The sequence below is a fragment of the Ahaetulla prasina genome, chromosome 2 (assembly GCF_028640845.1).
Source record: "Ahaetulla prasina isolate Xishuangbanna chromosome 2, ASM2864084v1, whole genome shotgun sequence".
Lineage (NCBI taxonomy): Eukaryota > Metazoa > Chordata > Lepidosauria > Squamata > Colubridae > Ahaetulla > Ahaetulla prasina.
Genome location: NC_080540.1, coordinates 300,445,106 through 300,470,905, shown reverse-complemented (window position 1 = coordinate 300,470,905; position 25,800 = coordinate 300,445,106). Strand labels below are relative to the sequence as shown.

Below are 25,800 nucleotides of genomic sequence, written 5' to 3'. Positions count from 1 at the left end.
TTGTGTTGTCTGAAGATCACTAGCAATTTCCCAAGTGTCTTTAGATAGGAAGAGCCACCATACAAGAAGACCACTAGCTAATTGTCCCCAGTGGGACACACGCACCTACAAGTTTGTCACACCCTTAACAGAACTGTAGACAGTGGTGGGATTCAAGTAATTTAACAACCAGTTCTCTGCCCTAATGATTTATTCCAACAACCAGTTTGCCAAACTGTTTAAAAAGTTAACAACCGGTTCTCCCGAAGTGATGCGAACTGGCTGAATCCCACCCCTGACTGTAGACCATTTTTGAGTAAGCTACCTCGACTATTTGCTCGGAACTCATATACCATTTTTATAACCTTCCAGTGCTCCAGAGGAGCTCCTGGCTTGGATGTTCTTGAGATCCATGGCAAATTGATGCTGGTGGACATCTCTTCTCAAATCCAAATGTTGCCTTCAGATCAGCTTTCAAGGGAAGAGATGAGTCAAAGGAGAGATTGACATGGTGATGTAGGAGCCTGAGCCTGAGAACTGACGCGGTGCTGAACGGCATTAGAAAAGATTGAGGATCTTGAAGATTCTGTTTTCTTTTAGGATTCCTCTTATTTTCCATCTCTCCCTTATTTGATATTGAGTCTGGCCAATGAGGAGGCAGAAATCTTGACTGAGATAGAAACTTGGCTATTTTAGAATAGAGAGCGAGGTGGGTACCACTTTTGGATACTGAGTCCCTTTTAAATTAGGAAATCAACCAACCAATCAATCAATCAGAATAAAGGCAGAATGGACCTTGGAGTTCTTCTAATCCAGGGGGTCTCCAACCTTGGCAACCTTAAGACTTGTGGATTTAAAGCTGGCTGAGGAATTCTGGGAGTTGAAGTCCACAAGTCTCAAAGTTACTAAGGTTGGAGACCCCTGTTCTAATCCAACCTCCTGCTTAAGCAGGAGACCTTGTATCATTCCAGATAAGTTGTCCAGTCTTTTCTTAAAAAACTCCAGCGATGAAGCACTAACAACATCTGGAAGGAAGTGGTTACACAGATTAATTGTCCTCGCTGTTAAGATATTTCTCCTTAATTCCAGGTTGCTTCTCTCCTTGATTAGTTTCCATCCATTGTTTCTTGTCTTGCCTTCTAGTGCTTTGGAGGGCTGACCCACTCTTCTTTGTGGCAACCTGTTGTGTCCCACTCCTCCTCTGACGGCCGGGTCGGGGAAGTCCGTATCAAGCATGGCCGCAAAGCCTCTGCAGCTTTGCCAAAGTTCTGTCAGAGTTCTCAGGGCAGGCAGGAGACCAGGATGTGACTTCAGCAATCCAAGTTAGACTTTGCCTGACTCAAAGAATGCCAGAAAGCAGATCCTTTATATAGGCCATGGGGTATGGCTCCATGACTCAGCACTTATCCAGGCCTGCCCCTCCCTTCCTTTTGCTGACGTCGCCTCTCCACTCTCCGGAAGCGTGGGTCCCTCCAGCCTCCAGCTGTCGGCAATTCCAGCTCGTGACTGGCTTCACATTCGCCAGGCTCACATGCTGTGGGGGAGGGGCCCAGCTGCTCCGTTTGTCCAGGCATGGTGCCAGGACTGGGGACTAGAGGCATGTCTGGCCATTCGTCTTGCTCGGACTGTCCGGGCATGGTGCCAGGACTGGGGGCTGGAGGCATGCCAGGCCGTTCGTCTGCACTATCAGTCCCTGGCTGAGATAACAGGAGATGAGAGGGGCCCGGCTGCAGAGAGGGGGGCGAGCGAGGCACAACACAGATGGACACCCACACTTTCACACTGAGGCTTCCCCACTTTAACAGGAAAGAAGCTAACAGGGAATCATAACTACACATCTAGCCGTCCCAAAAGTGCTTTTTCAAGAGGCAACTGGACTTTCTGGTTTTTCTTTGAAGACGTCTCGCTTCTCATCCAAGAAGCTTCTTCAGTTTGGACTGGATGGTGGGCAATGGAAGGATTGATACTCCTTGTAGACAACTGGTCATTTGTGTTCTGTTTAGAGAGTCATTGAGGCCGCTTGGAGGTTTGTCTGTGTCCTCAGGGTCACCTGAGTGGTGCAAATGGACATGGAGCCTTCTTGGAACTGTTGAAAGGACTGTGTGGTAGACTGGAGATAGACGATGTCGTATCCCTACCCCTTTGCTGAGAGAAGGCTGTTCAGTTTTGACACAGATGGCCTCTTTGATCCCTCTTTCAAACTAGTGGTCCTCTCTGTCCAAAATGTGGACTTTGCTGTCTTCAAAAGAGTGGCTTTTGTCTTTCAAATGCAGATGGACTGCTGAATCTAAGTCCTGATGGGTTTGTTGTCCTATGTTGTGCCATGCATTTGTGAAGTGGCTGTTTTGTTTCCCCAATGTACAGATGTCTCCCTGCATTGTACTGCATATACCACGTTGCCCAGTTTGTGTCTGGGTGTTTTATTTTTGGGGTGGACAAGCTTCCGCCTTAGTGTATTCTTGGGTTTGAAGTGTGCACGTCTGTTGTGTTGTCTGAAGATCACTAGCAATTTCCCAAGTGTCTTTAGATAGGAAGAGCCACCATACAAGAAGACCACTAGCTAATTGTCCCCAGTGGGACACACGCACCTACAAGTTTGTCACACCCTTTACAGAACTGTAGACAGTGGTGGGATTCAAGTAATTTAACAACCAATTCTCTGCCCTAATGATTTATTCCAACAACCAGTTTGCCAAACTGTTTAAAAAGTTAACAACCGGTTCTCCCGAAGTGGTGCAAACCCACTCCTGACTGTAGACCATTTTTGAGTAAGCTACTACAACTATTTGCTCGGAACTCATATACCATTTTTATAACCTTCCAGTGCTCCAGAGGAGCTCCTGGCTTGGATGTTCTTGAGATCCATGGCAAATTGATGCTGGTGGACATCTCTTCTCAAATCCAAATGTTGCCTTCAGATCAGCTTTCAAGGGAAGAGATGAGTCAAAGGAGAGATTGACATGGTGATGTAGGAGCCTGAGCCTGAGAACTGACGCGGTGCTGAACGGCATTAGAAAAGATTGAGGATCTTGAAGATTCTGTTTTCTTTTAGGATTCCTCTTGTTTTCCATCTCTCCCTTATTTGATATTGAGTCTGGCCAATGAGGAGGCAGAAATCTTGACTGAGATAGAAACTTGGCTATTTTAGAATAGAGAGCGAGGTGGGTACCACTTTTGGATACTGAGTCCCTTTTAAATTAGGAAATCAACCAACCAATCAATCAGAATAAAGGCAGAAGGGACCTTGGAGTTCTTCTAATCCGGGGGTCTCCAACCATTCTTCCATTCTCCCATTCTTCCATGTTTCTCCTTCCTTCCTTCCTTCCTTCCTTCCTTCCTTCCTTCCTTCCTTCCTTCCTTCCTTCCTTCCTTCCTTCCTTCCCTCCCTCCCTCCCTCCTTTCCTTTCCTTTCCTTCTTTCCTTCTCCCTCCCTCCCACCCTCCCTCTTCTTCCTTTAATTTTCTCAGTTTTTGTTTCCTTTCATGTTTCATCTTACAGTAAACTTTAATAAAATCTTTAATAAAATCACTTGGGGGAAGAAAAAGAAAAATTTTCACCAGGGCAGTCACCATGTCCTTGCCTCTGGATCTTTTTGTCTTTCACTGCTGTCTTCCCCGCAGGAAGCAGGAACAAAAATCACAGACCGGTAAAACGGAAAAGAAGCTGTTGATGAAGCCAGATATCAATGGAGTGACTCAATTAAAAATAATAACAATATTATCCAGGAAGCCATGCAGCTACTTGGAGAGAAAACCAACATGTGTTTTTTTTTTTGTTTAGTCCTGGGCCTCTGCAGAGTTAAAACTAGACAGGAATATTGCATTCATGGCATCCAATTTTGTCCTGCTGGTTCTAGCATTTGCTCCCCACAAACACTCTTGGCAGGGTTGCCTTGTTAAAATTGGTTCATACAAGCTCTCTTATTCTTGCAGGATCTGTTTCCCCCACAGAATGTCTAGAAATTACATTCCTGTACTGATAGAAAAGAATATTTGTAACTCAGGGTTGAACAGCAGGGTCCTTGGTGCTCTCTGAACTTGGTTGTTTTCTCCCAGACATTTCATGACCCAACTAGGTAACATCATCAGCGTTAGAAGGGAGTGGGATTTGAAGAGAAGAGGAGGAGGAGGAGGAGGAGGAGGAGGAGGAGGTCCTTGAGGCTTTCCGACCATGGTTGTTTTCTTGCAGACATTTCATGACCCAACTAGGTAACATCATCAGTGCTGGAAAAGAGTGGGATTTGAAGAGACGAGGAGGAGGAGGAGGAGGAGGAATGTGGGGTCCTTGGTGCTCTCTGAGCTTGGTTGTTTTCTCACAGACATTTCACAACCCAACTAGGTAACTTCATCAATGCTTGAAGGGATTGGGGTTTGCTGTCTGTTTATGGACTAGTGACTTGCCCTGTCAATATTGACAGGGGTGTTCTTGATGATTCCTTTATCAAACTGAATACTGCTGCCAGTTTTGGTCACATTACAAAAAAAATGCTGAGACTTTGGAAAAAGTACAAAGAAGAGCCACAACCAAGATGATTAAAGGCCTGGAGACAAAAACCGATGAAGAACAGTTGCAGGATTTGGGTTTGGCTAGTCTAGAGAAGGAAGGGACGTGGTGGCTCAGGGGCTAAGACAGCTGAGCTGTCGATCGAAAGGTTGGCAGTTCGGGGTTCGAATCCCTAGTGCTGCTGTGTAACAGGGTGAGCTCCCGTTACTTATCCCAGCTTCTGCCAACCTAGCGGTTTCAAAAGCACATAAAAATGCAAGTAGAAAAAATAGGGACCACCTTTGGTGGGAAGGTAACAGCGTTCCGTGCGCCTTTGGCGTTGAGTCATGCCGGCCACATGACCATGGAGACGTCTTCGGACAGCGCTGGCTCTTTGGCTTTGAAACGGAGATGAGCACCGCTCCCCTAGAGTCAGGAACGACTAGCACATATGTGCGAGGGGAACCTTTACCTTTACCTTTAGTCTAGCAGTGTTTCAATATTTGAGGGGCTGCCACAAAGAGGAGGGGGGGGTGCAACTTATTTCCTAAAGCACCAGAAGGCAAGAGAAGAAATAACGGATGGGAATTGATCAAGGAGAGAAGCAACCTGGAATTGAGGAGAAACTTCCTAAGAGTGAGAAGAATTAACTCGTGGAATGGCTTGCCTTCAGAAGTTGTGGATGATTCATCACTGAAGGTTTTTGAGAAGAAATTAGAGAACCAGTTGTCTGAAATGGTATAGGGTCTCCTGCTTGAGCAGGGGGTTGGACTAGAAGACCTTGAAGGTCCCTTCCAGCTCTATTCTATTCTGAATCTGTTTGTTTGATTGTTTGTCTGAAATGGTAGTTCCTTGATTGGAATATTGCTTACTACTTGATTGTTGGTCTAATATTACTCCCGATGTTAATCTCTGCTCACCTGGATGTTGATTGCTGGCAAGGAGGATTTTTAGTCTTTTTATTTCCTTTTTGGCTTGCTGATTGACTCTTTTCAATGGCATGTAGATGTTGTTGGATCTCTATGTGCCTGTTGATGGCTGATTTGTCTGGGGAATTTCTCAGCTTCGTCTCCAGGAATTCTTTGGCGCTTTTGGACTTTGCTTGGTCCAGGATGCTCATATTAAACGGCTCGGTGTAAATGATCTGCTAAAATGGATTCAGACAGGGAATTTATTTATTTATTTATTAAATTTAGAGGCCACCCATCTCCTTATTGAGTGACTCTGGGTAGAAGTATTGTTGTTGTTGTTGTTAGTTGCGAAGTCGTGTCCAACCCATCATGATCCCATGGACAACGTTCCTCCAGGCCTTCCTATCCTCTACCATCCCCTGGAGTCCATTGAAGCTCACGCCGACTGCTTCAGTGACTCCATCCAACCACCTCATTCTCTGCCGTCCCCTTCTTCTTTTGCCCTCAATCTTTCCCAGCATTAGGCTCTTCTCCAGTGAGTCCTTCCTTCTCATTGGGTGGCCAAAGTATTTGAGTTTCACCTTCAGGATCTGGCCTTCTAAAGAGCAGTCAGGGTTGATCTTCTCTAGGACTGACTGGTTTGTTCAGCTTGCAGTCCAAGGGACTCGCAGGAGTCTTCTCCAGCACCAGAGTTCAAAGGCCTTGATTCTTTGGCGCTCAGCCTTCCTTATGGTCCAACTTTCACAGCCATCCATTGCAACTGGGAAAACCAGAGCCTTGACTATGCGCACTTTTGTTGGCAGGGTGATGCCTCTGCTTTTTAGTACGCTGTCTAGATTTGTCATAGAAGTATTAGGAGTAACAATTTCAATGGTTTGTATGTGAATTCCTACCAAGCTTTTATCTAATGTGCTTATTGCTTGCTGGTCCTTTAGCCCCCAAGCTCAATTGAAAGGCAAAATCTTTCAAACTTCATCATTATTTTTATATTCTTATTTGTATTGCCTTGTGAGCTGGCCAGAGTCTTAACCGACCACCACTGAGCCCAAAATTTCTGTTGCCAAAATAAAACATTTGTTCGGTGAGTTTTGCCCCATTTTACGACCTGGCTCGCCAGAGTGGTTAAGCGAACCACTGCCGTTGATAAGTAAAGTAACCCAGTTAAGCGAATCTGGCTTTCCCACGGACTTGGCTTGTCAGAAGGTTGTGAAAAAGGAATCACATGACCCCTGGGGCACAGCGGCCGTCATAAGTGTGAACCGTTGCCAAGCTGTTGTGTCTCGTCCGATCTCACCACAGCCGGGGCCTTCTTATCTGCTTCCGAACACGGAGGAATGTCCTAGTATGCCTCCCGGCCCCAGCCCTGGCTCCATGCCCAGACAGGCTGAAGAGGAGGAAGTATCTCCAGCCCCCAGCTCTGGCTCCATGCCCAGGCAAATGGAGCAACTAGACCCCTCCCCCTCCTCCACAGCATGTGAGCCTGAGGGAGGTCAATTGCCAACAGCTGCAGACTGGAGTGACCCTCGCGTCAGAAGACTTGATAGGCGGAGGCAACAGAAGGAAGGGAGGGGCAGGCCTGGATAAGTGCTGAGTCATGGAGCCACACCCCATGGCCTATATAAAGGACCTGCTTTCTGGCATTCTCTGAGTCAGGCAAAGTCTAAACATATCTTGCTGAAGTCACTTTCTGGTCTCCTGCCTGCCCTGAGGACTTTGCTAGGACTTTGGCAGAGCTGCAGAGGCAAGCCGAATTCGGATTTCCCTGACCCGGCCGTCAGCGGAGGAGTGGGACACGACACAAGCATCTGAATTTGGATCACATGATCATGGGGATGTTAGAAAGGTTTTAACTTTGAACGGTCACTAAATGAACTATTGTACGTCGAGGACTTCCTAAAGTCGCTTAGCAAGAGAAATTTCGGGGTTAACTGTGGTTGTAGTTACTCAGTGGGGAAACAAACTCAGGATTAGAACTATTCCCACGGCTCCTAAAACAGTGAAAAGCAAGGAAGGCCTAATTCTGAAGAACAAAGAAGGGAAAAAACAGAGAAGGAGAGGTTAAAAAAGACAAAACTTCTTCTCTGTTCCCGTTAATTAATAATCAGAGAAATATATGTACCGTTTTGAAGAAGGTTGATGGGAGGACAAGTTTTGTGATAAATCTGTTTTATGGGGTTTTTTTAAAAATTTTTTTCCTGGAATTGCCTTTAAAAAAAAAAAAGCCTCACAAAATAAATGATTTAGCAAGGCAAGAATGGAGAAATTTGCAAGCTCAGGATATCCAGTGGTGCTTTTTTTCGGCAGAGTTGCTGAGTTTAAAAAAAAACAACAACCCCCCCCAAAAACACCAAGGAGTTATTTATCTGAAGGGAATGTGAAATTGAGAAGTGGCACCCAAGAGAGGAAGTTGCAAAGAGAAATACTTTCCAACCTTTTGGGAAAAGTGTAGTTTTAAAAATGGATGGCTAATAACACCACTTTTTTCTGGAGTTTCAAGAGAATCCTATTCCACTGCTGGAATGGCCTGGGAATAGCCCAGACCTTCACCCAATTGAAAATCTATGGAGCAGACTAAAGAAACTGGTTAGTCCAGTGGTTCTCAACCTTTATAATGCTGCGACCCCTTTAATACATGATGTGGCGACCCCTTTAATACAATTCCCCATGATGTAGCGACCCCAACCGTAAAATTATTTTCGTTTTGAATTTATCGCGCCTGAAGCCGTATTGGCTAGCGAGCTGAACTGCTTGCGATTGCCTTGAGGACGGAGGCATTAAAGCGGAGACTCCTCCCCTATTAAGTTTATCACACCTGAAGCCAGATTAGTCTAGCATTTGGGAGTGATTGCAGCTGGCTTGAGAGGGAGACACCAGAGCAAAGATTTCTCTCTTTTTTAATTCATCGCGCCTGAAGCCGAATTCGGCTAGCAATTTGAAGAGTCTGCAGCTGGCTTGTGAAGTCAACCATTGGAGCGCGATTCTTCGACTCGCAAGTATACTTCCCATATTTCCGATGGTCTTAGGCGACCCCTGGCAAATCGTCATTCGACCCCCAAAGGGGTCCCGACCCACAGGTTGAGAACCGCTGGGTTAGTCAGAAGTGACCCAGCAATAAAACTCAGTTAATAGAAGCCATCATTCAATCTTGGTTTCACATGATAACAGCTGCAGAACTAAAAGGTTTGGTTCACTCCATGTAAGGCCGTAATTCATTCATAATTCATTCGTAATTCACCCTTCATAAAAAGGTTACCCAACAAAGTATTCATTGACATGGTGATAATTTTTGTATATCTTGTTTTTTCTATGGTGATAATTTTTGCATATCTCATTTTTTTCTATGTATTTCACTTTTCTTCTTAGTACTGTAAGTGCTATTCTAATAACAAATCCTTCATAAAAGTTATTGCATTACATTCTTGATTAAATTAAATTATCTTTGCACTGATATATAATTTTATGGTACTACTAAAAAAAAAGTGGTGTTATTAGCTAGTTTTAGAAAATACACTTTTCCCAAAAGGTTTCCACAATTTTGGCCACTATTACATAGCCATGCTTTGTGTGCCTGGATTTTGTGTTTGAACCTAGAAGGGAAGACGGGGTCCTTGGTTCCTCCAGAGCTTGGTGGTATTCTTGCAGACGTCTCCTTACCAAACTTGGTAACCTCATTGGTACATTGGTAAGGAAACATCAGCAAGAAAGTAACCGAGCTCAAGGAGCACCAAAGTTCCCGTATTTCAACTCTGAACTACAAATATTCTCTTCTAACCAAACCACTTTTAATATAAACAGAAATCAAACTCTATTCTCTTCTAATACTGATAATGTAACCTAGTTGGGTAATAAAATGTCTGCGAGGAAACAACCCATCTTAGAGGGCATCAAGGATCCCACAACCCTCTTCCTCCTGGTCCACAAACCCTACTCCCTATGGGCACTGATGAGGTTACCTAGTTGGGTCATGAAATGTCTGCAAGAAAACAACCAAGTTCAGAGAGCATCAAGGATCCCACAGTCTTCCTCCTCCTCCTCCTCTTTTCCACAAATGTCACTCCCTTCTACCACTGATGAGGTTACCTAGTTGGGTCATGAAATGCCTGCAAGAAAACAACCAAGTTCAGGGAGCATCAAGGATCCCACAGTCTTCCTCCTCCTCCTCCTCCCCCTCTTCCCCCTCCTCCTCCTCCTCCTCTTCTACACAAATGTCACTCCCTTCTACCACTGATGAGGTTACCTAGTTGGGTCATGAAATGTCTGCAAGAAAATAACCAAGTTCAGAGAGCATCAAGGATCCCACAGCCCTCCTTCTCCTCCTTCTCCCCCTCCCCTTCCACAAACCCTGCTCCCAACAGGTGCTGGTTTTGTTACCTAGCTGGATCATGAAACGCCTGCTCGAAAACAACCAAGCCCCAGAGGGCACTCAAAGACCCAAAAGTGCAACCCTGAACTACAAATATTTTCTTCGGTTGGTCTTTTTCGACTTTATCCCACGAGGAATCAAATGTCTCAACTAGGACGAATGAATAATCTGGATTCACGTCACATGCTCCAACTGTCCCATAGAAGGCAACACGTTTCCCCCCCCCCATTAGCATCCTTAAAAAAAAAATATCTCAAAAAAAGTTTGCATTAACTTGGTCCCTGATCATTGCTTCAAGGAAAGGCGTAATTAAGCTCTGATAGATTATTCCATGTCAGACGGCAATTAGCTAGTTTTTTTCTTTCTTAATATTTTAGCATGTTTGTTGTTGATGTTTCACACCGAACTTTGATTTACGGCTGTCAGTAACATTGGATTGATGGAGCGTTTCTGAAAGAATTTAGGGTTTAACAATAATTTCACCCTAAATCTAGCTGGCACAATTTTGAATATGGCTATCTGTTCTCATAATCCCGTTAAGAGTTCTTCTTACAAATAAATGAGGTTTAGCATGGCAAAATTGTGATATGAGTAGAATATATATATAGTTATCATTGATCCGTCCCATAATTTTCCCGGATGGGAGTTCATTTATAAGTACAGAATAATTGCTGAGAAAAATCACCTTATGGCTCTGGGTGGGATAAAAATAGATGACTTTTTAAAAAAAATGAATTTAAAAAAATGTAAATGGGATGTTTTATTTTATTTAGAAAGAATAATTCTAAATTATTATTTAGAATTTTATTACATCAAGAGGCTTTTCAATGGATGTACTTAAAATGAGATCCAAGCAGAACAGAAACAAAGAAAGGTGAAACTTTTGCAGATAATCCTTGACTTACAACAGTCCATTTAGTGACCATTCCAAGTTATGACGACTTGTGACCGTCTTTCATCATGTGATCAAAATTCAGATGCTTGGCAACCGACTCATTAGAAGCTACATTAGAAGCTCTGCCATTGCTCACTTAATCATACAATCCTTAACCAATTCAGTCTCTGAGTCTATTTCTACTAATACATTATACAACCTCTTAATATGCTGTTGGCCTTGATCTCTCATTTGTTTTAACAAATTATCCTCAATTTGCCTAACACCTATTTTTTGATCTAATTTCCATCTAGCTTGTATGATTAAGTGGGCACAAAATTTTCAGCAACCAATAATGTTGGAAACTTGGGAAAGAATTTGGGTGAGGAATGTTAAATTTACACAAGCGCAAAATATGAGAGAAAATTTTTATAAGATGTTTTATAGATGGCATTTAGACCCCAAAAAGTTGTCATGTATGTATCCTAATGTACAGGCTAAATGTTGGAGATGCGATTGTGAAGATGCCACTTATTACCATATATGGTGGACTTGTAAAAAAGTTAAAGCATTTTGGATTAAAGTATGGTGGATCATGCAGAATATTTTGAAAAAGAAGATTAAGTTTACTCCAGTTCTTTTACTAGGAATAATTATGGATTGTACAGCTATAGAGACTAAATTGATTTTGAACTTAATAACAGCCACAAGACTTTTGATTGCTCAATATTGGAAGAAAGAAGAATTACCTACAATTGAAGAATGGACACTTAAAGTATCAAATCTGGCAGAAATGGCAAAAATCTCTGCTTACTTGAAAGACTATACACAAGAAAAATATATTTTAGAATGGAAAATGTGGATTGATTATATTCAAAATAAGTATCAGATAAAAAAATATCGAATAGCATATGAGTAAATTTAGGAAATATTTTGTATTAGATTTATTTCTGAAGGAGAGGAATTGAGAGTGTGATTATGTGGAGAGACTAGAGATTATAATTTAGGAATTATTTTAGATTATGATTGTTAGTTTTGATACCCTGCATTTTGTTCTGGGAAGTCGGGGTGGGGGGTGGGGGGTAAGGGGGAGGGGAATTGGGGGGTTGAGGGTAGAGGATGGAGTGATGGTTAATGTACAGGGATTATTGAAGATGTATAAATATAATTAATGTAGGGTCGGGTCTGCCCAGTTACCATTTTAGAACGGTGGGGAGGGAGAAAAGAGAGAGTAGGAGGTAGGAAAGAGGAGAAGAGGAAGGAAGAGGGGTAGAAGAGGGAGAAGGAAGGTGTAGGGTGGAGGGAGGAGAGGATGTAGATAAGAGAAGGAGAGGAAGGTCTGGAAAGTAAAAGAAGGTAGAAGAGGAGAGAGTGTTAAAAGGGGTGGTGACTGGGCAAGCCCGACTAATTGTATATAACTGTACATTGGATGAATTGTTTGATATGAGAAGCTCTGCCATTGCTGAAGGTAGATGAAGTCCTCGACCTACAACAGCTTGTTTAGTGACTGTTTGAAGTTACAAAGGGACTTCACGTGATCACAACTGACTCATAGGCTGCAGTGTTCACGTGATCCTCAACAAAGTCAAAAGCTCCTAACAACTTTGTGACTAATTTAACAACTGTGGGGGCTCACTTAACAACTGTGGCAAGAAAGATCATAAAAATCTTGCTTATTATTTTAGCATGGAGATATATGAGAGTTTCGATGTTTTCTTACCCAAGTATGTAACACCATCAGTGGTAGAAGGAGGAGGAGGAGGATTGTGGGGTCCTTGGGGCTCCCTGAGCTTGTTATTTACTTGCAGACATTTGATTATCCAACTAGTTAACATCATCAGTATTATCCCAAAGGTGCTGTTGTGACCTAGGCCCAAGTAATTATTACCAGACGCAATCAGTCCTAAACAAATGCATTTTATTAGAACAGCTGAGAATTACTTCATTCTCAGCTTAGTTCAAATCAACGCCAAAGCAAAGTCCTTCAGAAAAAGTCCTTCGGCCTTATCACAAACCTTTCTCTTCTTTGGCACCCTGCCAAAGGCTTTTCTTGGCAAATCCCCATGAAGTTCAGAAACAAAAGACGCCGACTAGAAGTCAATGTAGCAACGTTGCTTTCCTACAAAGAGCCCAAGAGCCGTTGCTGCTCTTTTAAGTCTTATGGGAGGGGCCAATCATCTCCTGGCCTTACTCCTAAGTCGTCCTTTTTAATATAATATAACAACAGAGTTGGAAGGGACCTTGGAGGCCTTCTAGTCCAACCCCCTGCCCAGGCAGGAAACCCTACACCATCTCAGTCAGATGGTTATCCAACATTTTCTTAAAAATTTCCAGTGTTGGAGCATTCACAACTTCTGCAGGCAAGTCGTTCCACTTATTAATTGTTCTAACTGTCAGGAAATTTCTCCTTAGTTCTAAGTTGCTTCTTTCTTTGATCAGTTTCCACCCATTGCTTCTTGTTCTACCCTCAGGTGCTTTGGAGAACAGGCCGACTCCCTCTTCTTTGTGGCAACCCCTGAGATATTGGAACACTGCTATCATGTCTCCCATAGTCCTTCTTTTTATTAAACTAGACATACCCAGTTCCTGCAACCGTTCTTCATATGTTTTAGCCTCCAGTCCCCTAATCATCTTTGTTGCTCTTCTCTGCACTCTTTCTAGAGTCTCCACATCTTTTTTACATCGTGGCGACCAAAACTGGATGCAATATTCCAAGTGTGGCCTTACCAAGGCATTATAAAGTGGTAGTAACACTTCACGTGATCTTGATTCTATCCCTCTGTTAATGCAGCCCAGAACTGTGTTGGCTTTTTTAGCAGCTGCAGCACACGGCTGGCTCATATCTAAATGGTTGTCCACTAGGACTCCAAGATCCCTCTCACAGGTACTACTATTGAGCAAGATACCACATATACGGTACCTGTGCATTTTGGTTTTTTTTGCCTAAATGTAGAACCTTACTTTTTTCACTGTTGTATTTCATTTTGTTAGATAGCGCCCAATGTTAAAGTCTGTCAAGATCTTTCTGTATCTTGAGCCTATCTTCTGGAGTGTTGGCTATTCCTGCCAGCTTGCTTTAGCTTTTAGCTTTAGCTTGCTTTTTGCTTTAGCTCTCTTGCCTTTTGGCAGCTCTTCACATGCGTGCACTAGGAACAGGCTCCTTCTGTTCCTCTGCCTCTCTGCTGCTCGCCTCTGGAGGCTCCGGAGTCCATGCATCGCTCCCAGATGGCCCTGGCCCCATCTCTGCCTCCAACGCAGAGCCCTCATCTGGGCCTTCCCCAGACTCCAGGAGTGGCCCATTGTCCTCCCCAGCCTCCTCACTGTCCGACTCCGCTGCCAGCTCCGCGGGCTGCTGGTGGACCGCAACAGGTGCTTTTTCAAGAAGCAACTGGACTTTCTTCGTTTTATTTGAAGATGTTTCATTTCTCACCCAAGAAGCTTCTTTAGCTCTGACTAGATGGTGGGGAAGGGAAGGATTTAACAAACCTCCAAATGGCCTTAACGACTTGCTAAAAGGATGCAAATGACCAGCTGTCTGCAAGGAGTTGTTGTGGTCCATCAGCAGCCTACGGAGCTGGCAATGGAGTTGGACAGCGCTGAGGCTGAGGTGAGGCCAGAGCCATCGGGAAGTGAAGTGCGGACTCCAGAGCTTCCAGAGACTGATAGTAGTGAGGCAGAGGAACAGGAGGAGCCTGTTCCTAATGCACGCGTGAGAAGAGCTGCCAGAAGGCAAGAGCAGCTCAAGCAGAGAGGACAACTCAGGAATAGGGCCAAGAGATGATTGGCTCCTCCCATAAGGCTTAATAACAGACCAGCACTGGTGTTTGAGCTTTGCCAGAAAACAACATTGGTAGCTTCGTCTTCTGCTTCGTCTACGTCTTTGTTTTTGTGACTTTGGCAGTTTGCCTAATTGGACCAAGGTTTGCGAGAGAACTGAGGAAATTGTGTTGGGAGGCATTTGTTTTAATTTGAGTTGAACGACGCTGGGAATGAAGTAATTCTCAACTGCTCAAATAAAGTTTGTTTGTTTTTTTCACGGACGGAGTTTATTACTACCTACTTGGGCCTGGGTCACAACAGGAGTAGCAACCCTTCCATTCCCCACCATCCAGTCAGAGATGAAGAAGGTTCTTGGATGGAAGCGAAACATCTTCTAAAGAAGAAACCAGAAAGTCCAATTGTCTCTTGAAAAAAAGCACCTTTGGGACAACCATGATCTGGATGACCGAAAAGCTCCATAGACATTATCAGTGCTGGAAGGCAGTGGGGTTTGCCAGATCTTTTCTTGTAGACATTTCATGACCCAACTAAGTAACCTTATCAGTGGTAGAAGACAGTGAGAGTTGAAAGGAGGAGGAGGAGGAGGAGGAGGAGGAGGAGGAGGAGGAGGAGGAGGAGGAGGACAACTGTGTGATCCTTGGTGCTCTCTGAGCTCGATTGTTTCATTGCAAATGTTTCATGACCCATCTAGGTAACATCATCAATTCTAGAAGGGAAGGGCGTTTGATCTCAATTTATATTCCAGTACAGTGATGGTGCGATAAGGGAGCACTTGATGCGTGCCCACTCATCAGGGCCATAACCAGGAAGAGGAGTTGCCCAGGAGGCATGCGCATGCTGGAGAAGTTACATCTGGTTCCCGGCATGTGGATGCACGCCAGCAAGCAAGTCTTCCAATTATTGCCATGCATGCGCACGCACCGATCAGCTGACCAGTGTGTGTGTTCTGTCTCCTTCCCCACTTCAGAGTAACGAGCTGGCCTTCAGCCAGCGGATTCACGGCTCTTACCAGTCCTGGCAGAGAAATTGCTGCTGCCTGCCAAAGTTCAAACAAATGACTCACGTAGCAAGACTTTCAGCTCTTTTTGAAACGGTTCAGCTAAACTTTTGCTTCCCGTGGAGTGAGAGCAGTCCCAAAGCTCCTTATATATCCTGTGGGGTGGGGCTCCTGCCCCACTCTTCCTTTTGATGACGCCGCCTCTCTAATCTTTTGAAGCGCGGGTCAAGCCAAGCTTGATTATTATTATCAGCTGGTTCTGAAGGAGTAGCCTGGGGAAGGGAGGAATCAGGGGATGACGGCCTCATTACGTCCTCCGACTGATCTGGTTCTGGCTCCTGGAGCCGGGCCAAAGGAATCGGTGCTCCTGAGGTAAGCCTTACCGGCCCTTCCCCCTCACTCTCGGAGTCACTTTCGGGCATGGGGTCAGGTTCAGGGGCTGGAGTCACAAAAGTGTGCGCTCACGCTGGAAACTGGAAGACCAGCTCTTCTGGTTTCTGGCACTGCCACACAGACAAAGGCCAGCTGATCATCGTGTGCGCATGCGGACCAGAAACCCGGAAGAGGAATGGGCGATGCCACATGTGCCAGGCGACATGGCTCTGTGTGGCACTTTGGGCACGCATACCATAGGTTTGCCATCACGGCTCTAGTATCTTGCCCTGTCGCTGTTGGTGGGAGCTCTTGGGAGCGCTTGCTTACTATTAGCTTACTTGTCTGAGTTGGTAATTCCTTGATTGGACGGAAGAGAGGCAACAAACAGAGGCAGAATTGAAAGGTGAAGCAGATATGGAAGTTGCCTAGGGTCACCTCCAGGTGTGACGGGCGGCATGTAAGTTGAAAATAAAACAAAGAAAGAAACAAGTAGTTTCTAATGTACACAGACTCCAACTTCCAAAGTCTTGATAACTGGTTGGTTGGTTTGGTTGGTTGATGGATTATGTATATAGCCTGTTCCAAGTCTTTCTTTCTTTCTTTCTTTCTTTCTTTCTTTCTTTCTTTCTTTCTTTCTTTCTTTCTTCTTTTCTTTCTTTCTTTCTTTCTTTCTTTCTTTCTTTCTTTCTCTTTCTCCTTCCTTCCTTCCTTCCTTCCTTCCTTCCTTCCCTTCCTTCTTTTCTTTCTTTCTTCTTCTCTTTCCTTTCTTTCCTCATCCTCTTCCTTCCTCTCCCTCCCTCTCTCCCTCCCTCTTTCTTTCTTTCTTTCTTTCTTTCTTTCTTTCTTTCTTTCTTTCTTTCTTTCTTTCTTTCTTTCTTTCTTTCTTTCTTTCTTTCTTTCTTTCTTTCTTTCTCCCTTGCTCTCCCGTTCTCTCCCTCCACCTCCCCCAGCTCTCTCTTTCACCTTTCCCAGTTTTGTAGCTTCACCCAGTTGGAAGGTGGTCCCTTGGATCTTGCATGACAACTTCGGCTTGATGTGTTTGACGATCCCTTTGTTTGTCGTCTTGGTTACCGACGGGCCTTCCCCAGAATCTTCTCCCCCATCAAAGTTCAAATGCTCCAACGCTCTTCCTATTGTGCTTCATCCGAACCTCACGTGGCTTGGAGGATGAATTAAAACGACTTGTTTTCTTCGTTCTAAAAGACGAAGCCGCTTACAACGGAGCTGTCTGTCCATGCAGTGGGGATGGGATTCAGCTGGTTCGGACTAGTTCGGGTGAACCAGTAGTTAAATTGCTGGCTGGCCCTACCCCTCTCCTTCCAGGAGTCCCCACGCGCCCCGTTTTCACTCCCATGAGGCTTGTTCTGTCTCCTTCCCCACTTCAGACCCACGAGCTGGCCTTCAGCCAGTCGATTCACGGCTCTTATCAGTCCTGGCAGAGAAATCGCTGCTGCCTGCCAAAGTTCAAACAAATGACTCATGTAGCAAGACTTTCAGCTCTTTTTGAAACGGTTCAGCTAAACTTTTGCTTCCCGTGGAGTGAGAGCAGTCCCAAAGCTCCTTATATATCCTGTGGGGTGGGGCTCCTGCCCCATCCTTCCTTTTGATGACGCCGCCTCTCTAATCTTCTGAAGCGCGGGTCAAGCCAAGCTTGATTATTATTATCAGCTGGGTCTGAAGGCGTAGCCTGGGGAAGGGAGGAATCAGGGGATGACGGCCTCATTATGTCCTCCGACTGGTCTGGTTCTGGCTCCTGGAGCCGGGCCAAAGGAATCGGTGCTCCTGAGGTAAGCCTTACTGTCCCTTCCCCCTCACTCTCAGAGTCACTTTCGGGCATGGGGTCAGGTTCGGGGGCTGGAGTCACAACAAGGCTTAAGTGAGGCCTACTAGGCCCAAATTGGGGTGCAGGGGTATGGCGCCCCCCCCCCATGGCCTGTTTTCACTCTCAGGAGGCTGAAGGGATGCCTGCTAGGCCTAAAATTGGGGCCATCATGGCCACACCCACCCAGCTGGTCATTAGGGCAGAGAACCAGTTGTTAAATTATTTGAATCCCACCACTGCATGTGCGTGTGTGTATAAATACACACGCACTAGACAACAGGCGACCCTTTCCAGAAAGATATCCTCACCAGATTCCTCAAGACAGGAATTCCTCGATTTACGCCCAAAACTTCCTGTTGCTAGCCGAGACGTTGATTCAGTGAGTTTTGCCCCGTTTTACGACTTTTCTGGCCACAATAGGTAAGGCAATCAGTGCCGTTGTTAAGTTAGTCACATGGTTGTTAAGTGAATCTGGCTACCCCATTGACTTTGCTCGTCAGAAGGTCGCCAAAAGGGATCACGTGACCTTCGGGACACCGCAACCGTCACAAGTACATGCTAGTTGCCCAGCGTCCGAATTTCGATCATGTGACTCTGAGGATGCGGCCACAGTCCTACGTGTGAAAATCGGTCCTAAGTCCCTTTGTCACTTCGAACGGTCACTAAACGAACTCTTGTAAGTTGAGGACTTGGTCTACCTTCTACAATGGCAGAGCTTCTAATGCAGGGGTCTCCGACCTTGTCAACTTTAAGGCTTGTGGACTTCAACTCCCAGAATTCCTCAGCCAGCTTTGCTGAATTCTGGGAGTTGAAGTCCACAAGCCTTAAAGTTGACAAGGTTGGAGACCCCTGTTCTAATGTAGGAAAAAAATTCTTGACAATTCAGGGAGCTCTTCAGAGCTGCACCAGCCTTGGAAAGAGCTCATGTTGAGCTGAATGGCTCAGTCAATCTTCAGAACTCGACCAGCTCTTGTCTGAGGTCGTGAAATGTCGAGCAATGATTTTGTTAGCCATAAGATGTTTTATACAATTTGTCGAATTTCAATTTCATGGAAGTTTTGGGTCTCAGATTTGGATATTTTCTGTAAGTTAACCCGTTTGACCTACCCTGGTTCAAAAACTCTTCTCCGATGAGAGACTGTTTTGCCCAGTTAAAGGCTCCACACAGACAAATAGGAAACCTTTAGTAGCATATGCTTAAGTGTCTATGTATACATACACAGAGATACACAGACGTACATTCTATCTCTTTTTCTTTCTCCTCTGTCCTCCTCCTCCTCCTCCTCCTCCTCCTCCTCCTCCATCCATCCATCCATCCATCCATCATCTATCTATCTATCTATCTATCTATCTATCTATCTATCTATCTATCTATCTATCTATCTATCTATCATCTCACCTCTCTCATCTCTCTCTCTCTCTCTCTCCATACATCATCCATTTATTTGTCTGTCTGTCCATCTGTCCATCCATCCATCCATCATCTCATCTCTCTCTCTCATCAGTGTCTGTCTGTCTGTCTGTCTGTCTGTCTATCTGTCTATCTATCTATCTATCTATCTATCTATCTATCTATCTATCTATCTATCTATCTATCTATCTATCTATCTATCTATCTATCTATCTTCTCCTCTCCTCTCATTATATCTATCTATCTATCTATCTATCTATCTATCTATCTATCTATCTATCTATCTATCTATCTATCTATCTACTATCATCTCTCCTCAACTGTATCCATCCATCCATCCATCCATCCATCCATCCATCCATCCATCCATCTCTCTGTCTTCCATCTGTCTGTCTGTCTATCTGTCTGTCTATCTGTCTATCTATCTATCTATCTATCTATCTATCTATCTATCTATCTATCTATCTATCTATCTATCTATCTATCTATCATCTCTCTCTCAACTGTATCCATCCATCCATCCATCCATCCATCCATCCATCCATCCATCCATCCATCCATCCATCATCCATCTATCTGTCTGTCTTCCATCTGTCTGTCTGTCTATCTATCTATCTATCTATCTATCTATCTATCTATCTATCTATCTATCTATCATCTATCTATTATCTCTCTCTCATCTGTATCCATCCATCCATCCATCATCCATCTGTCTGTCTTCCATCTGTCTGTCTGTCTGTCTGTCTGTCTGTCTGTCTGTCTGTCTGTCTGTCTGTCTGTCTATCTATCTATCTATCTATCTATCTATCTATCTATCTATCTATCTATCTATCTATCATCCATCCATCCTATTGGGCACCCAATAAAGCCAGGCCCCTGCCCCTCCTAAGTGCCCTTTCCTGGCTGAGAGCGCCAGGCCCATGCGTGAAGTGGCGAAAGCACCAACTTCTGCTCTTTGTTGCAGACATGCTAGCTAAGACTAAAAGTTCTGTTAAGTCGGGGGATTCCTTGACAATGAAATTTATCTCCCCAATAAGCAATCAACATTATAATAAAGGAAAAATGCTTTGTATGCACCTTTGAGAGTGCATCAGATATTAATCTAAACATCAAATTAATTACAGTTTGCAAAATGAATAGTGGTGCACGAGACCCTAATACTTCTCTGGCTCTCTCTCCCCTCCCCCTTCCCCACTGCTGCTCCGGGCTGACTCCCTCTCCCCTAATTGTATACTGGGGGTGGAGAAAGGGAGTGCGATGGCTCCTGTTCTTCTATTTCTGTCTCTCCCTTTAGTGGGAATCTGCTAGGAACAAAATAAGATCGAGCAAAGTGAGATGGAGAAGGGACAAACGCTCCAACTGCCTAAGACACTGTCACACACATTAGAAATGAATAGTTTAATTGCTGTAATGAATAGTGTTGTGGATAATTCCTTCCTTCCTTCCTTCCTTCCTTCCTTCCTTCCTTCCTTCCTTCCTTCCTTCCTTCCTTCCATTTTCCTCCCTCCCTCCCTCCCTCCCTCCCTTCAAAAACAATATGAGTAGGTATGACTTCCCCATTGACCTTTCTTTCTTTCTTTCTTTCTTTCTTTCTTTCTTTCTTTCTTTCTTTCTTTCTTTCTTTCCTTCCTTCCTTCCTCCCTCCCTCCCTTTCCTTCCTTCCATTTTCCTCCCTCCTTTCCTCCCTTCAAAAACAATAAGAGTGGGAATGACTTCCCCATTGACCTACGTTCCTTCCTTCCTTCCTTCCTTCCTTCCTTCCTTCCTTCCTTCCTTCCTTCCTTCCTTCCTTCCTTCCTTCCTTCCTTAACATAACATAACATAACATCAGAGTTGGAAGGGACCTTGGAGGCCTTCTAGTCCAACCCCCTGCCCAGGCAGGAAACCCTACACCATCTCAGTCAGATGGTTATCCAACATTTTCTTAAAAATTTCCAGTGTTGGAGCATTCACAACTTCTGAAGGCAAGTCGTTCCACTTATTAATTGTTCTAACTGTCAGGAAATTTCTCCTTAGTTCTAAGTTGCTTCTCTCCTTGATTAGTTTCCACCCGTTGCTTCTTGTTTTACCCTCAGGTGCTTTGGAGAACAGCCCGACTCCCTCTTCTTTGTGGCAACCCCTGAGATATTGGAATACCGCTATCCTGTCTCCCCTAGTCCTTCTTTTTGTTAAACTAGACATACCCAGTTCCTTCCTTCCTTCCTTCCTTCCCTCCCTCCCTTTCCTTCCTTCCATTTTCCTCCCTCCTTTCCTCCCTTCAAAAACAATAAGAGTGGGAATGACTTCCCCATTGACCTACGTTCCTTCCTTCCTTCGTTCCTTCCTTCCTTCCTTCGTTCCTTCCTTCCTTCCTTCCTTCCTTCCTTCCTTCCTTCCTTTCTCTCTCTCTCTCTCTCTCTCTTTCCCTCTCTCTGTTTCCCTCTCTATACCCCTCCTCCCTCCCTCCCTCCCAATATTACTAGGATTAACAAGTAACAATTTCTCCCAATCAGATTGAACTGTCGGTCTGATGCAACTGGGGGTAGCAGGGACACTTCAGTTAGTAAGGAAAACTTCCCACGGGGAGAATCTTGACCGCTCAGGGTGGTGACCCAGGCACGATTCTCCACTGGTGTTTCTTTCCTAAGGGACCATCATCAGAAAGTCATACATCATTAGCAATACATGGGAGTGCCTAGGCCCTCCGTATTGCTCTGCAAATAAAGCTGACCATTCGGTTTCTTAAAGGTGATATGCGTTGACCCCAAGAGGCCACTGGACTTTCTGGATTTTACTTTGAAGACGTTGTGCTTCTCATCCCAGAAGCTTCTCCTTTAGCTCTGATGTGCCTTGTTGTTACGTTATCCAATATAACGTATTTTTCTTTTTACATGCTGGGGTTTTTTGCTCTTAGCTGCAAATTGGCCGTCCTGTTATTAACGATAATGAAAACACTCCCTGGGCTAGAATTTCTCTGGATAGAAGTTCACACGAGGAACCGGTAGAATGACTTCCAGTTCTGAGGTTTACTCCAGCCCCGAATCCTACAGGTAACCCTCAATTTACAACAGCTCAAAAAGAGCTGACTTATGACTGTTTTCACACTTATGACCATTGCAACACACCTTGGCCATGTGAGCAAAATTCAGATGCTTGGCAACTGACCAGGAATGAAATGCTCTGAACTGACCAGATCGCCCGATCCAGTAACGATGGCAGCAGGTGGTTCAGAGAACTGGTAGCAAAAATCCCTGCCCCCCCCATGCCCAGCTGAGCTGTGCGATCATCAGAGGGGTTTTTTTTTAACTTTTAAAAGCATTTTTTTTCTTCGGCTGAAAAAATGCTTTTAAAAGTAAAAAAAAAAGCCTCTGATGATCGCACAACTCAAGCTGATCGTCAAGAGTTTAAAAGCATTTTTTCTGCGACCTCTTCGGCTGAAGAGGTTGTAAAAAAATGCTTTTAAAAGGCTCTGGCGATCCCAGCTGAGTTGCCTGATTGCCAGAGCCTTTTAAAAGCATTTTTTTCTATAACCTCTTCGGCCGAAGAGGTTGTAGAAAAAACGCTTTTAAAAGTAAAAAAAAAAAAAAAGTTGGCCACGCCCACCCAGTCACAGTACCTCCCCCACCAAGCCACGCCCACAGAACCGGTAGTAACAAATTTTACATTTCACCACTGCAACTGACTCATATTATGACGGTCGCAGTGACCTTCTGACAAGCCAAGAGGGAAAGCCAGATTCACTCAACAATTCTGTCACTAATTTAACCCCGACTGTGATTCGCTTAATAACTGTGGCAAGAAAGGCCATAAAATATATATATATATATATATATAAAATGGGGCAAAACGCACTAAACCACTTAGCTTAGCGACAGAAATGTTGTGCTCGATTGTGGTCATAAATCAAGGATTACCATTCGTTTTCTGACCCTCACTCCCCTCCCACAAGTCTTCATAACACCATTATTCTTTATATCCTGTCCAACCGGTTAAAAATCAATCACCAAGAGTCGAAATATGACCCACGTAAATCAGGAGTTAAATCCAGTAGGTTCTGACAGGTTCTGGAGAACCGGTAGTGGAAATTTTGAGTAGTTCAGAGACCCAGCAAATACCACCTCTGGCTGGTCCTAGAGTGGGGTGGGAATGGAGATTTTGCAATATCCGTCCCCCAGGAGTAGGGAGGGAATGGGGATTTTGCAGTATCCTTCCCCTGGAATGGGGAGGGAGTGGAGATTTTGCAATATCCTTCCCCCAGGAATAGGGAGGGAATGGGGATTTTGCAGTATCCTTCCCCTGGAATGGGGAGGAAATGGAGATTTTGCAGTATCCTTCCCCTGCCACGCCCACCAAGCCACGCTCACAGAACCAGTAGTAAAAAAAAATGGATTTCCCCACACCTGCCCACACCAAATCTTTCTGTTCCCAGAATCTTCTCTTAGATATTGTTCATGGACAAATGTTGGGATTGTCCGTGTTTCAATGTTGACATTCCATGCTTGCTTCCGCAGACCTCCTGCAACCTGGCCAAGGTCTCCATTTTTCACGTGGCTAGACCTGGATGGACTGGATACCTGCGTTGGCACTGCCCTACAGGCACTCCTGGGTACTGTTCAACCAAATGTTGAATTTGGGACTCATGTTGAAGAACATTGACGTCCACCTCTATCCCCACATTTTTGGCCTCCGTACCCCCACTTCAGCTCGTACAATCTGCTATTTCTTCTCACCCTAAATCCTGGTAGTGGATCAACCCACTTTTCAGGCTGCAACCCATCAGGATAAAGACATGGAAGGGAGAAATTGCCCCAAAGCTGGCTTTGAGCTGGATCTTGAGAAGATTGAAAAAGCAAAAAAGTTCCTCCTGAACCTCAATTGATGAGGTCCCACCTGGCCTTTGCAGGAAGACAAGGGTTGGGCAGGTGAGAGAAGTTTTGGAACCAATGCAAGGGATCAGATAGCAGGCAGCTCATGAGGGGGATGAAGTGATGGCAGGAGATGAAGGAAAGGTGTTCAAAGTGGTACCCACCAACCCATCCAACAACATGGCATCCAAAACAATTAGCAGCAGCACAAGAGGAAAGAGGAGTGAGGATGGGGACCACCTACCAAGAGTTCAAACATCGATGTTCCCATATGCATCCTGAAACCCAACCCTTCAGGGCCCCAACAGTGCTTTTCCAAAAGGCAACTGGACTTCCTTGATTTGGCTTGAAGGTATTTCTGAGCAGAAGAAGCCTCTTAGATGAGAAGTGAAACATCTTCACGTGAAATCAAGAAAGTCCAGTTGCCTTTTGACAAAGCACCTTTGGGACAACCATGATCTGGAGGACTGAGGATCTCCAACCCTTCTGTCTTTGGTCAAAAGAGATTGAATCTGCTGATGACCAACTTCACCATTGAGTTCACTTTCATTTCTCCTCCCTTCCTTCCCTTCTTCCCATCCCTCCTTCTCTGTTTTGGCATTCCACATGTCCCTCTTCATCCACTACCCTGACCAACCTCTCTCCTCCGTGGCTCCTTTCCCTGTCCCTTCTCCCAGTGCAGAATGGGACAACCCCCCATGGCCAACTCAATGTGGCCAACTCAACACAGCCAATTCGCTGTGGGACAAGTCAACAAATACGAAAGTTTGAATTAATTTCAAATGGAAGCCTGGCAAATAGTAATCAAAGTAGGTCGATCCAGAAATACAAGAGTTGTGATAATTTTGACCAAAATGTGGTCACCGATAATACAACTAATGGAATGAATAGATTCATACAGGGTTGAATTGGCCCACAATGAGTTGGCTGTGGTGAGCCAGCCACGGTGAATTGGCTTAGAAGCCCTCCACCCCCAATGTAAGGGGTTTCCACAATTTCTGCAGACAGGGATTTGGGGTGTGCAGCCCCCCAGATTCCCTTGTGTAGCAGGAGACACAGGACTGGAGTCGGTAGACAGTAAGAAGGAAGGAAGTGGAGAAGGTACAGGAAAGGTACCAGAGGGAAGGAATGACAGAGTAGATCAACAAAGGTAAAGTCAGAGGGGAGGGAAAAGTCAGCTGAATATAAATTTGCAAAAAAACAAAACCAAACCAAAAACCTGGAAAAATAAATAAATAATAAAAATAGCAGTCGGAAGGAAATCAAAGTAATAATAATAATAATGGTCAAAGTAGTTTAGAGAAAGTTCCTTTCCTGGATGAAACTAATTGTTTTGTTATCTTTACCCACCAAAGCATTTACTTTGGTTTGTCGCCCGATCCACAAACACTTTCGAGGAGATGACATTACCGAATGGCAGGAACATCTGCATCAGCTCTGCGTCCCCAAACTCCTGGGGCAGATGGTAGATAAACAGGTTGCAGCCCTCTGGTCCTAGGGGGAAGGTGGACAGAGGAAGGACAGAGGACAGAGAAAGAGGGAGGGAGAGAGGGAAGGAGAGAGAAAGAGAGAGAGAGAGAAAGAGAGAGAGAAGAGAGAGAGGGAGGTAAGATGTCGGAAAAGTGAGGAGGTCCCAGTTGGGACAAAACATAGATTCTACTACCACAACTCACTCATTGTCTTCTATAACAGGGGTCTCCAACCTTGGCAACTTGAAGACTTGTGGACTTCCACTCCCAGAATTCCTAGAGGAACTCTGGGAGTTGAAGAATAGAATAGAATAGAATAGAATAGAATTTTATTGGCCAAGTGTGATTGGACACACAAGGAATTTGTCTTGGTGCATATGCTCTCAGTGTACATAAAAGAAAAGATACGTTCATCAAGGTACAACATTTACAACACAATTGATGATAATATATCAATATAAATCATAAGGATTGCCAGCAACAAGTTATAGTC

General features: G+C 44.6%; 1 protein-coding gene across 45 annotated transcripts in view; it reads right to left on the bottom strand.

The window, feature by feature from the left end:
- CELF4 (CUGBP Elav-like family member 4) overlaps window positions 1-25,800 on the bottom strand; it is a 1,066,478-nt gene that overhangs the window by 8,498 nt on the left and 1,032,180 nt on the right. For 20 of the 45 annotated variants that reach the window (XM_058171904.1, XM_058171910.1, XM_058171900.1 and 17 more), the window contains one exon: window positions 25,249-25,332. The exons of 18 other annotated variants lie outside the window; for them this stretch is intronic. In XM_058171904.1, coding sequence (XP_058027887.1) covers window positions 25,249-25,332 — 84 coding nt within the window. Of the gene's footprint in view, window positions 1-25,188; window positions 25,333-25,800 lie in introns of all 45 variants that reach the window. 7 more of the 45 variants (XM_058171894.1, XM_058171892.1, XM_058171893.1 and 4 more) reach the window with 1 other exon arrangement.